This window comes from Symphalangus syndactylus, chromosome 4 (assembly GCF_028878055.3).
Source record: "Symphalangus syndactylus isolate Jambi chromosome 4, NHGRI_mSymSyn1-v2.1_pri, whole genome shotgun sequence".
Classification (NCBI taxonomy): domain Eukaryota; kingdom Metazoa; phylum Chordata; class Mammalia; order Primates; family Hylobatidae; genus Symphalangus; species Symphalangus syndactylus.
The window spans coordinates 126887629-126901691 of NC_072426.2; the positions used below are offsets into that span (position 1 = coordinate 126887629).

At 41.6% G+C, this 14063-nt stretch overlaps 1 protein-coding gene across 9 annotated transcripts in view; it reads left to right on the forward strand.

Moving 5' to 3' along the window:
- The window catches only part of TMEM131L (transmembrane 131 like), a 171502-nt gene that overhangs the window by 103247 nt on the left and 54192 nt on the right, over positions 1–14063 (forward strand). For all 9 annotated transcript variants that reach the window (XM_055276159.2, XM_063638290.1, XM_055276164.2 and 6 more), the window contains 2 exons: positions 11792–11869; positions 12371–12524. In XM_055276159.2, coding sequence (XP_055132134.1) covers positions 11792–11869; positions 12371–12524 — 232 coding nt within the window. The remainder of the gene's footprint in view (positions 1–11791; positions 11870–12370; positions 12525–14063) is intronic.

Below are 14063 nucleotides of genomic sequence, written 5' to 3' on the forward strand. Positions count from 1 at the left end.
GAGGAAAGAAACCAACTCCTCCAAGAGCCCCTCCTCCCCCGCTAACCCCTTCCTACAGCACAGGATGCTTGTCTGTTGCCCACCAATTAGGTAATTCCTCGACCTCCAAGGAGAGAGGAAGGCTTGGTGTTTAGGGAAAGAGAAGCCTTTCATTGTGACGTCCTTGGTTTCTGTGCTCTTGACCCTTTGGAATTACCTGTTAAGCCCGAGATCAGCCGACTTCCAGCCCTGTGCTTTCACCTTCTCAGACCTGTTCCTCCTCCCCTGAGAGCCAACCCCTCCCCTGATTTCTTTGTTGACCCTCCTTGGACTGCTGGGGTCTGCTGTTGAGTTTGCCCCTAGACAGCTTTGAGTTGGATTAGATAAATTCACTAATAATCTGCCCCAAGGCCACGCTGTAACCAGGGTTGAAAGTTCACATCTTCCTGTTTCCCATGCCAAATTCTTTTCAACTGCAATATCCAGTACAGTTTATCAGAGCTTTTGTGGTGAGATTAAATAACAGTGTTAAAATATGGCAGTAGAAAATATCAGCCATGTAAAATGCCTGTCATAGAGATGCATAGTTGGAGTGAATAAGAGGGTGAATTCCAAACCAGACCACCTGGCTAAAAATCTTGGTTCTGAGTGACTTTAGCCAAGTTACCTAATCTCCCTGTGTCTCAGTTTATCTGTAAAATATGTAATAATAGCCCTTTCGGATACGGTTGGTGTAGCTATTGAATCAATCAATTTATGTAAAGAGCTTAGAACTAGTCTCTGGCACATAGCTGAAATGCCTTAATCATTTAACTTTTAAAAGGAAGCTTCTGAATATAAACCCTCTCCTATTATGAAATTCCGGGAGAACTTTAATATTCAGAGATTCGAACTCCCCACGGGACACGAAAGTTCAAGGCTATGGTAGTGTATCCAGTTATCTTGGCCTGTGAGTTAACATTCAAAGAATTTGAAGTCCTCTTCAATTTCTTGTTTTATTTTATTTTTATTTTAATCAGAAGTTCTCCATGCCTCTGTGCAGCTGGGGAACTTTTAGTAGCTACGGGCTGGATTTGTTCTTGCTAGAATGTGCATGGTTTCCCCAAGGTTTCAGAATTTATAGTGGTTCAGTAGTAAGTCATTTGAGCCTCACTTGAATCTACAGTCTTAATGAAACACACAAGAATAACAGATTATTAACTTCACAACCAAAAAAATTGGAAAACGTGTCCCCCGACCCCCCAGCCCTCCAAGCACTAATTTTAAGCAGAATCGTCCCCAGTATTTCATATTTACCAAAGAGAGGAAAGGAAGTTGGAGAGGGCCTCACCTTGGTTTCCGCTTGGATTCATGCTGGTTGTCGAGTCTTAGACCTTTGCCCTTAACGCTTGGCAGGGAGAGATCACCATTAGTCAGGAGGCTAATCTGGGTACTTTGGGGGTTAGAGAGGAGCCACCTGTGCATACCACCGCTCTGCTCAGGAAGGGGCGCCTGAGATGCTCTGGCCTTCCCTTAGAGTTTATAAATTTGCCTGGCGGTAGCCCAGATACTCGGCCTGCCTGTCTTCTGTTTTCTGTGTGTGGATTTCTGTTTCTTCCTTGGGCCCTTGTTTCTGGCATTTCCCGGCACTTTTGTGCTAGTGGTATGGAGGCTGTGTTAGGAGCAGAGCTTCCGCAGTCTGTGGGCAGTGACGTTGAGATCTGTGCACAGGGTGGTTTCCATTGCCTCTCACTGTGGACTTGCGGGGGCTTCTGAAACTTCTTAGGGAAGGTTGCTTCTAAGGGAAGGTTGTTGCCTTTTTGTCCACTTATTTCAACTGGAGTGGTGTTCTCAGCAGATGCCCTGAGGTGAGCAGTTGTTGACACTTTGGAAGTGTGAGTCCTTCAGGGCCTAGTGGGGATAGTTCCTTCTTTTTCTGTGTTAGTCGGCTGTGCCCCCAGGACTTGCTTGTTCTCCACTGTTCAATTTAACCAGCTTTTTGTGTTAGTCTCTTTCTTTTTAAATTAGTGCATTCCTAACTTTTTGGTCTAGATATTTATTTTCCCTTTAGATCTTTCTCTAGATTTTTTTCGGTGTGTTCTCCCAAAGCAAAAGAGATAAAATCAAGTTCTGGGTCTACTAAAAACATCTATAGTTCAAACAAATCTTTTTTCTGTTTGTTGCATTGCATAATCTTACGTAAGAGATACTCTCCTGTCAGCCCAGTGTCCCAGTCAGGCCCAGGCTCGGTTTGTCTTGTCCTGCCTGGTTCCCCTTTAATGATTTCCTCTTTGCTGCACCTTCTCTTGATTGAGTCCTAAATGCCATAAACTTCTCAAGCATATTCCCTCAGGGCACAAGCAGTAATTGTATTTCCATTGAAAAATGCACTGAGCATTCCACACTCACCTTCCTGGTTTCCTCTCACGTGTCCAGGTTTGTGTAAGGCTTGGTGTAGCTGCCTCAGTCTTTGATGGTAGAGCTCCTTAATTGTTTACTATGGGGGATTTAAGTGTATTTCTTCACAGTTCCTAGAACTCAGTCGTGGTTTCTTAATTATTTTTATTTTTACTTTTGTTTTAAGACAGGGTCTTGCTCTGTTTCCCAAGCTAGAGGACAGCGGTGCAGTCACAGTTCATTACAACCTTGGCCTCCCGAGCTCAGGTGATCCTCCCACCTCAGCCTCCTGAGTAGCTGGGACTACAGGCATGTACCACCACGCCCAGCTAAGTTTTATATTTTTTTGTGGAGACAGGGTTTCACCATGTTGCTGAGGCTGGTTTCAAACTCCTGAGCTCAAGTGATCCACCTGCCTTGGTCTACCAAAGTGCTAGGATGACAGGTGTGAGCCACCACGCCTGGCCTGTTTTTTGAGGAGCAGTTCCAGTCTGCTGAGATCTTGGCTGTCTTCCTTTATTAGATTCTTTTAAAAGCTCCATTTAGCACAAAGATATATGTCATTTTGAGTACCTGTACAATGAGATCTCAAAGTATCTCCACTTCTCTTTTTATATCTGTTTAACCTGGCTTTCGAGATGTTGTTTTATTTTTTTTTCCTTTTTAGTTGACATGTAATAATTATACTTAGGTATGGGATAGAGAGTGCTATTTTGATAATGTATACAATGTGTAATGATCCACTCAGGGTAATTAGTGTATTATCACCTCAGACATTTATCATTTCATTGTGTCGTGAACATTCAAAATCCTCCCTTCTGGCTTTATTGTAGTCAACTGCAGTCACCCTGTAGTGCTGTAGAACACTAGAACTCATTCTGTCTGTCTAGCTATAACTTTGTATTGGTTACCCAGCAAGGTTTGGTTATTTCTTTTTGTTTTGTTTTGTTTTTTGAGACAGAGTTTCGCTCTTGTTGCCCAGGCTGGAGTGCAGTGGCGTGATCTTGGCTCACTGCAACCTCTGCCTCCCGGGTACAAGTGATTCCCCTGCCTCAGCCTCCCAAGTAGCTGGGATTACAGGCGCCTACGGCCACGCCCGGCTAATTTTTGTGTTTTTTTAGTAGAGATAGGGTTTCACCATGTTGGTCAGGCTGGTCTCAGACTCAGGTCAGGCTGGTGGAACTCAGGTAATCTGCCTGCCTCAGCCTCTCAAAGTGCTGGTATTTCAGGCATGAGCCACCGCGCCCGGCCCAGTTTGGTTATTTCAAACCATTTCAGCTGTGTCTCGTTCTTGCCTTCCCCCTTCTCTATATATATGGGGTAAGATATACTTAACACAAAATTTACCATTTTCACCATTTGTATGTGTACAGTTCACTGGCAGTAAGTACCTTCACAGTGTTGTACAGTCATCACCACCATCTGTCTCCAGGACCCTTTCATCACCCCAAGGGGAAACTCCATACCCATTAAACACCTTCCCTCAGCCACCACTATTCTCCCTGGCAACCACTGTTCTACTTTCTGTCTCTATGAATTGGACTATTCTAGGTCCCTCATAGAAGTGGGATTATACAGTATTTGTCCCTTTGTGTTTGGTTTATTTCATTTAGCATAATGTCTTCAAGGTTCACCCATGTTATATAGCATGTATCAGAATTTTATTCCTTTTTAAGGCTGAATAATTTTCTGTTGCACATATATATCATGTTTTGTTTATCCACCTTGTGGCGTTTATGAGTAGTCTTGCTATGAACATGGGTATATAAGTATCTGAGTCCCTGCTATCACTTTTGAGTGTATACGTAGAAATGGAATTGGTAATTCTGTTCAAGTTTTTTGAGGAACCACCATAGTGTCCTTTCTTTTATAGCCTAATTCTCGCCACAGCGATGCCTACTTAAGTATAAGCTGTGCCCATGCTACTCAAGGTCAAGCGACGGCAGCCTGCATCACAAAGCTTAAACTTTTGCTGAGCCTGGATCTTGTTTCAGGGCCTGTGCCAGACGTGCAGGGCCTACTTGTCATTTGTTTGAGGCCCAGCATCATCCAATTGTATAAAAATAGTTACTTGCCTTTGGACGGAGCCAACATACACTGCCTGACCTATCAAGGTGAAAATCCCACATGGCTCTACTGAAGCTGCCAGCCCAGGCTGTAATAGTTAAAAGCTAGTTATCCAAGTGTAAAAACCAAAGTGTTGCCCAGCACAGATGACTTCCACTTGGCCAAACCAAAAGTTTAGATAGTACAGGGGTTATCTTAGTCTCCCAATTGCTTTTTGTCTGTCTTTCGGGGTTTCTGGCACATTGCAGGGGGTGGGAGGTAGTGTCCAGTAAATGACACTTCTTCTTTTCTTGAGTTCTGTTCCAATCAAGAAAGAAAAAGAACTTGAAGTGTTTTAGGGGAAAGAAAAAATCTCTTAGAAACCAAAGGAGTGGTAAAGAGTTTTCTTCTAAAAGCTTTAATGTGGGAAAAATGCTTCCGCCAAGCACCTAAATTATTTGTTGTGGAATTTTATTAAATAAATGCATTAATTGTGAATGAGCAAATCAATATAATCTCCCCTTTGAGGCCTACTGTGTACCCATTGGTTTGCATATGTATCTCATTTAGCACCCATAATATTGCTGTGAATTCAATAACTTGATTTTATAGAAGAGGAAGCTGAGTCTTAGAGTGGGTGGGGAATGTCCCCAGGCTTTTGTGGCTGGGGTTTGATCTCAAATCTGTGTTGGCTAAGGCACTTGGCCACACTGCCTCTTCTAAAATGATGTGGATAAGGAAAAATGCTATCCATATGCAGTAGCCTCTTTTTTCCTCAAAGCAAACTAATTTCAGCCACTTCCTAGGTTTTTGCAAATGTTTGCATGAGTGGGTCTGGCAGTAGTTAGATTTTGTTTTAGTGGTTAATATCTGAAGAATAACAGGGTAGTGGTGGTGGTGGGGGGGTTGAAACACAATTGCTATTTAATATCAGGGAAAAATAGCTGTACAGTACTTATTAATAACTCAGCTGAGCCTGCTGTTATGCAGGAAACACTAAATTAGGAGTTTGGTTATAGAATCTGAGTGTTATGTGGAAGGCACCCAAGATAGCTCTCATTTTATACAAGATCATTTGCCATGTACATAATACTGTGTGTGGGGGCCACCTGCTGGAGCAGTCAGATGGCTTATACAGAATCAGTGTTCCAGATGCATATGTTGGCATAAAAGATTTACTTTTTCTTGTTTTTTTGAGATGGACTCTGTTAGCCAGGCTGGAGTGCAATGGTGCAATTGCAGCTCCACCTCCCGGGTTCAAGCAATTCTCCAGCTTCAGCCTCCCGAGAAGCTGAGATTACAGGCGTGTGCCACCATGCCCAGCAAATTTTTGTATTTTTACTAGAGACAGGGTTTCACCATGTTGGACAGGCTGGTCTCAAATTCCTGACCTCGAGTGATCCGCCCTCCTTGGCCTCCCAAAGTGCCGAGATTACAGGTGTGAGCCACTGCGCCCGGCCGAGATTTACTTTTACAATGACTTCTAATATTTAGCATTCAAAATTGTGAAAGGGGGGAAAGATGTCTGAGAAAAATAGAATCTAAGATTGGGATTTGTCTAAGTAATTCCTTCATATTTCATAAGTTATAGTCCTTAAATAAAAAGGTTTCATGTGGTTATTACCAGGAACATCAAGCCTCTTGTTCATTCTGTCTGGATTAATATAGATTCTCAAATATATTTATTAGGCTGTGCTTTACTCTTGTTGATAAGTCATCAAAATGACTTAATACTTTAAGTCTGTTATTTCCTTTCTGTTAAATTGCACACAGTCCCCCCAGATCACACCCTTCTTGTGGCCCAGGGCACTAGCAATTCCTTAGCAAGTGAAGGGAGATGATTACTTTAGTATCCAGTTCCCTAAATTCTTACTTCTTCACCACAAAACTGTGGAAATACATGATATACAAAAGGAGTTTTAACATTTCTATTTTCTTGACCTTTGCATTTTATCTTGGTATGGTTTTCTAATATATATCCCTGTGTTGATGGGTTTTTAGGCCTTTAGGTACCTAGGAGAAACAAATTTGATCTATTTTGATTTGTTAAAAAAGTACTGACTGCAGTTTAAAAATCTGATATTTTTTTTTCTGTTTTTCTGCTACCTAGCCCCAAGATCTTTGATAAGTCTCTTAACCCCTCCAAGCCACAATTTCCCCCATCTTCTAAAAGGGGATAATACTTTATATGAAATAATATGAAATATATAAACTATATTAATACTTTCAATGAAGACTACGTAAGAAAAAGTTGTTTATAGAGTTACTTATTCTGTTTTCTATAAAATATCTGATCTGATTTGTTAAAGGAGTACAGGAGGTTTCAAAACTAGAGAATTAGGTTTTTATTTGTTTTTCCTGTCTAATCAATCCAGACTCACTCTGGATGAGGGCATGTCCTGTTGTCACACAGTGTGCTCAGTTGGGGACAGTTGGGGAACTTGTAACCCTACTGTGTGGTTGCCCCCTGGCTAACATTTTGGTTAGAGTTTCTTTTTTATCAAGTTAACATTGCTATTGTTTTGTTCTTTTTTTTTTTTTTTTTTTTTTTTTTTGAGATGAAGTCTCACACTGTTGCCCAGGTTGGAGTGCAGTAGCCCGATCTCGGCTCACTGCAAGCTCTGCCTCCCAGGTTCACGCCATTCTCCTGCCTCAGCCTCCCAAGTAGCTGGGACTACAGGCGCCCGCCACTGTGCCCAGCTGATTTTTTGTATTTTTTAGTAGAGACAGGGTTTCACCGTGTTAGCCAGGATGGTCTTGATCTCCTGACCTCGTGATCCGCCCGCCTTGGCCTCCCAGAGTGCTGGGATTACTTACAGGTGTTGGCCACTGCTCCCGACCCAATTGTTTTGTTCTTTTGAGAAATATATGAACTTGAAACTTTTTCTTTTAGAAAAATTAGCATACTTCTGAAGGGCAGTTGGGAGGTGCTAGAACTCCCCCTTGTGGGATTCTGAAATATGTCCTACAGCAAATGAAACAAAATAGTGATTTTTAAAATGCCTCCCGCTAATAGAGGAATCTTAATTAAAATGGCAAGTTATAAATATATCCGTCCAGAGATTTACTAAGAATGACAAAATATTCGGCTTTAAATCATAGCAAATTACTCTGCCAAATAGGGTTGTTAATTGTGTCAAAAACTGTTAATATGATTGTGAACTTTTAACATCTTTTCATTTGAAGAAATATTGTAGAGAATTGCCTTGTCAGGTTAAGACCTTAACATAGTTAAGTTGTTGTAGATTTCTTTAAAAAAAAAAAAAAAACTTAGTTATAAATGTGTACTTTAAAAGTGTTAATATGATTTTTTTCTTTAAATGTTTTTTGAAAGTTTCAGATCAGAAATACACACTGAGTATCGGGTTTTTATTCTTTTATTTTGTAGGCACCGTTTACTATTTTCTGTTTCTTGCCCTTTTCAAGCTTTTCTTGCCCTTTTCAAGCCGATTCCGTAGCATCTGTGGCTGTATGCCCACCTCTATCCACTCACCCGCTATTTACTGAGTGCTGATGAAGTGATAGGTGTTGTGCATTCGAAGCACAAGATGCTTAGAATCTCCTGGGCAAGATAGACCTTGACCATGTTGTTGTGAGAAGTGTTACAAAAGGTCAGGTAGAAGTTGCTGTGGTGTCTGAAAGGGATATTTAAGCCAGGACATGAAGCATAAATCAGATTTAGCTAGGTGGAGAGGTGGGTGGGTTGGGGGAGTGGGTGCAAGGCAAAGGGACAGAAAATTCAAAGGTGGTGAGGCAAGCAGAGCAGAAACGAGACCAGTGAGGTTGGAGCATGCGCAGGGAGGTCGAGACTAGGCAGGTGCTGGAGTTTTATAGCGACAGCAGAGGATTTGGGACTTTTGCCAAGTGAGAAGTCTTTGAAGAGTTTTAAGCAAATAGTGGCATGACCAAATTTGTATATGGGTAAATTCACTCTTGATGCAGTGTGGAGAATGGAGTGGAAAGGGCAGAGGTGGATGCAGGGAGACTAGGAGGAAGTTACTGCACCATAATTTTTTTGTGTAGTTTCGTGTTGTTAGAGTATTTATTTTGACTTTGTAGGCTGTACAGTCTGTGTTGCAAGTACTCAACTCTGCTATCGTAGCACGAAGGCAGTAGCAGACAGTCCATAAAGGAACGGGTATGGCTGTGTTCCAGTAAAACTTTGCTCACAAAAACAAGCAGCAAACTGGATTTAACCTCTGGGCATAGTTTGCCAACCCCCGATGTCTGGGGTATTAAGAAAGAGGAGAAGTGAGTGGGTTTAAGGGCTCATGAAGGAGGTACAATCAGTATGACTTGGTTATGGATTTGTTTGAGGAAAGTATGAGAAGCTGAAGTGCAAGTGGTTTTCAGGTTTCCGGCTTAAACAACTGGATAAATAATGATAGGGTTGATGAATAATGGTGCTAAGATGAGGGACACAGCAAAGGTGGCCAGCTTGGGGTGTGTGAGGATTCAGGTGGATGCCCAGTCACTGGTTGGACATATAGGTATGGAGAGGACTAAGCTGGAGGAATCGATGTGGGAGGGTTCAGCATGCCAACAAGCTCCCCTTGGGAGAGAATGAAGAGGGCATGGACAGTATCCAGCATAACTCAGTGTCTGATGGTTAAAGGAGCAACAGCTGGCAGAGGAACCAGAGAGAAAGAAAAACCGAGAGAGACAAGTGGTTCAGGCTGTAACAGGACAGAGAGCTGGTGGCAGTAGGGAGAGTGGTGAACAAAGGGAGAAGTTTCTGTTAGATTTGGCCACGTGAGGATCATTTGTAACCTTGGTTAAAGTAGTTTCAGAGCTGGGCATGGTAGTGCACGCTTGTAGTCCTAGCTACTCAGGAGGCTGAGGTGGGAGAATCGCTTGAGGCCAGGAGTTTGAGGCGGCATTGCACTATGATTGTGCCTGTGAATTGCCACTGTGCATCAACCTGGGCAGTATAACAAGTATTTTATTTTTTTTTTTTTTGAGACGGAGTTTCACTCTTGTCACCCAGGCTGGAGTGCAATGGCACGATCTCAGCTCACTGAAACCTCCACCTCCTGGGTTCAAGTGATTCTCCTGCCTCAGCCTCCCAAGTAGCTGGGACTACAGGTGTGCGCCACTATGCCCAGCTAGTCTCGCTCTGTCGCCCAGGCTGGAGTGCAGTGGCGTGATCTCGGCTCACTGCAAACTCTGCCTCTTGGGTTTGTGCCATTCTCCTGCCTCAGCCTCCCGAGTAGCTGGGACTACAGGCGCCCGCCACCACACCCGGCTAATTTTTTGTATTTTTAGTAGATACGGGGTTTCACCATGTTATCCAGGATGGTCTTGATCTCATGACTGCGTGATCCGCCTGCCTCAGCCTCCCAAAGTGCTGGGATTACAGGCGTGAGCCACAACGCCTGGCCATTTTTTTTGTATTTTTAGTAGAGACGGGGTTTCACCATTTTGGCCAGGCTAGTCTCGAACTGCTGACCTCAGATGATCCACCCACCTCGGCCTCCCAAAGTGCTGGGATTACAGGCATGAGCCACTGCACCCAGCCTAACAAGTCTCTTTTAATTTTAAAAATAAATTTAAAAAATTAAAAATCAGTTTCAGAAAGTAGGCTTTTTCTGTCTGATGTTGGGATTTGTTCATAGACAAATTTAAAAATCTAGTTCTTCAGGCTGGTGTATTGGTGCACATCTGTAATCCTAGCACTTTGGGAGGCTGAGGTGGGTGGATTGCTTGAGCCCAGGAGTTCAAAACCAGCCTGGGCAATATGGTGAAGCTCCGTCTCTATAAAAAAATACATAAATTAGCCATGGGTGGTGATGTGCGCCTATAGTCCCAGCTACTTGGGAGGCTGAGGTGGGAAGTTGGCTTGAGCCTGGGAGGTGGAGGTTGCATGAGCCGAGATTGCACTGCTCAACTCCAGCCTGGGCAACAGAGTGAGACCCTGTCTCAAAAAACAAAACAAAAAAATCTAGTTTAAGATTTTAGATTCATTTTACAAATCATATTATTCTATTTAAGAATACTAGCAGATATGAACAATGATTTCTTTAAAAGAGTGTTTAATGTTTGGTCCCGTTTACAAACTTAATTAAACTCCTTAAATATTTTTACTGCATTAAAAATATATTTTATTCTTTTTCTTAAAAAAAGATTAAAAGAGTCACGGCTCACTACAGCCTTGACCTCGTGGGCTCAATCAATCCTCCCACCTCAGCCTTCCTAGTAGCTGGGACTACAAGCGCACATCACCACGCCTGGCTAATTTTGGTATTTTTTCTAGTAGAGACGGGGTTTTGCCATGTCGCCTAGCTGGTCTCCAACTCCTGGGCTCCAGTGATCCACGGCCTTGGCCTCCCAAAGTGCCGGGATTACGGATGTGAACCAATAATGTGCCTGACTTATTCTTTTTTTCTGTATTTTAATTGCCTGAATGGCAATTGAAGTAGTTTAAAATGTATTCTTATATAATGTACTTGGGTAAGTTTTATAAATCTAACAAACATAATTGTAGTGATTCTTCTTAGTAACGCATCTTTCCTGGGTTTTTTTAATAGGTACTCATTATTAAGCCAGCCTAGGCTTTGGAGAATGCCTTCTTACCTTGCCAAGATTTGATGTTAGGACTGTGGCTCCCGGATGGAGTACCTTTTTGGAATCACTATGCCAGAGACATGAAACTTAACGAAAGAGGAAGTCTCATAGCCCATGTCTCTTAGATTCACATACTGCACTAAGTAACTTTTTGCTGTATTCACATGCCTGTAGCCTCCACCCTCCTAACCCAAGATTGCATCCCTTGATTGGATTTTCCATTTTCCTTTTCTTAAATATGCATTGACATCATCCCAGGGGCTGTTAAGATCTTTAAATTTGACAGAGTCTTTCATTCTTTTTATATACTTTTGTCTCTTTCATCCATAGCTCTTCCCTGTTGAAAATGATAGTCAATTGAATTTTGGACAACTTTTTTTTTTTTTTGGTCTAACTTGAGGGTCATGGTTTCTAGGTCATTGTACTGGTGGAAGGCACAGTTAGAATTTTGTTACTTTGTAAACCTACTTTAAAATAACAATAGACTCCTGTGTTTAAATAACATTTTCAACAAACATTAGAAACACCAAACTCCAGTGTTCCTGTATATATTTAGAACATACTCACCTGCTTATAGGTGTAATAAGGAATTTTCATGTTGCCCGAGGGAGAACTTATGATTTTCATTAGAATGTAAGTTCAGTGACAGTCCTGAGAACAGATTTCTCTGTTTAGCTTACTGTTGTATATCCACTAAAAAGAATAATGCCCAGCATTTAGCAGATACTCAAATATTTATTGAATAAGTGAAAAAGTGTAGTTTCTGAATACGTGTGAGATTGAGCCTTTTACTTAAAGTTCTTTTCCTCCTTTTTTCTTCTTTTAGGCAGAAACCACTAATACTAGCCTCTTGCAGGTGCAACTGGAATGCAGTTTACATAATAAAGTGTGTCAGCAATTAAAGGTAAAATAAAATATGTATTGTTTTCTCTCTGCTTTCCTTCCTGCCTCTTCGCTTAAAAATAAAACACAAGGCTGGGCGCTGTGGCTCATGCCTGTAATCCCAGCACTTTGGGAGGCCAAGGCAAGTGGATCACGAGGTCAGGAGATTGAGACCATCCTGGCTAACACGGTGAAACCCTGTCTCTACTAAAAATACAAAAAAAATTAGCTGGGCGTGCTGGCAGGTGCCTGTAGTCCCAGCTACTCGGGAGGCTGAGGCAGGAGAATGCGTGAACCTGGGAGGCGGAGCTTGCAGTGAGCCAAGATCGCGCCATTGCACTCCAGCCTGGGTGACAGAGTGAGACTCTGTCTCAAAATAAAATAAAATAAAACACAAAACAGCATATTCTGTTCTCACACACGTGTCATTATGTTAAATGCTTTTCCTTTCTTCCATAGTTTGAAACCACAAAGTTGAGATGATTTTTGTTTTTTCCTTTTTTCCTCCTTCCTCCAATCGCAGAGTTGTTATCTGGAATCTGATGATGTTTTGCGTCTACAAATGAGCATAATGGTAACAATGGAAAACTATTCGAAAGAATTTGAAGAAAACACACAAGATTTGTTAGATCATCTCTCTATTGTTTACGTAGCTACAGATGAATCTGAGACCTCAGGTAAGGTGGAATGTTTAAAAATTTTCATTATATTTTCATCAGTCTGCATCATCATTCTATAACATTTATGGATAGATTGTATCATAGCAAACCAAGACAAATAGCATTTGCTTTAATTATTAAGCAATTGTAATAGTAACTGGTTCTCAACCTACAACTGCTAAGAAGGCTGTATTATTTTGGGGAGAAGTGACAACTGCAAACTCTTCTGAGTTTCCTTAGGAATAATTTTTCTTGATGTTTGGAGACAGTAAGCAAATTAAATGGGCATGACAGTTTAATATAAATACTTAGAAAGTATTTGAAGTCTTGGGTTTCTTGTTCCACTTGTAATGATTTGCCTAATCTCATTTAACCACATCATGCTGTTTTGTATTTTAAATAGCTAATAGATTGCGGTTGTTCCTGGATGCTTGACAAGTTAGGTAGAATTTTAGTGTTCAGTTTTATGAATTTTATCTTTGGAAATGTGTTTCCTACTTATCAGAAATAAATGCGTTCATCTGTTTAGCTTCCTAAGAACTTTTTTCAGAGACACATTCTGTGATCCATGAAATTCGTAATGTAGGGTATACTAGTATCTTTTGGTTATCAAGACTCTTCTGAATGTGACTGTATATATGTATTAGTATTCAAGGAAAGTATGGTTTTTATTCTTTGTTTTTTGGTTTTGTTTCTGTTTTTGTTTTTTTTTAGACAGGATTTTGCTCTGTAGCCCAGGTGGGAGCACAGAGATGTGATCTCGGCTCACTGCAACCTCAGCCTCCTGTGGCTCAAGCGATCCTGCCACCTTGGCCTCACAAGTAGCTGGGACCACAGCGCACACCACTATGCCTGGCTAATTTAAACTTTTTTTTTTTTTTTTTTTTGGTAGAGACAGGGTCTCCCTATGTTGCTCAGGATGGTCTTGAACTCCTGGGCTCAAGCATTTCTCCCTGCTTGGCCTCCCAAAGTGCTGGGATTGCAAGCATGAGCCACCGTGCTGTGCCTTGGCAGTCTTAATTGATTAAACAGCCTTTACCTTTCAGTCTTCAGAGCTGGCTATGGTGGTGCTGGATCAGCAGGAGAGCTCTCCTATCCTCAGTGCTTGGTGATTCTCATAGTGGCCAGGTGAACATCTATGAGGGGCAGATCTCTGCCCCATGGGGACCATTTCTGTTGGTGAGGGCTAAAAGGAAGCCTGAAACCTGAGATCTCAGGATTTTCTTCTTTCCAAATGTGGTTATCCAAATGAGGAAATGAGGAGCTTTCCAATCAACAGGAGAACATAGCTTTATTTGAAGTCATCCAGTTGGTTAGTTTCATTCAGAAGAGCATTGTATGACCCTAAACTCAGAATTTTGCTCCTGGTAGTTCCTCATCATTTAGAGGGCTTAGGTTGGTAGGCATTTTTATAAGGATCTTTTTTCTTATGATTAAAAAAGGAAAAAGAAAACACCTCCTAGTTTTGATTTCAGTTTTGAGAAACAAGTTAACATTTTTTATAGAAATGTGTAATGTATTTTAATGACTATATGAAGGTGTGAGAATGAGATGGCT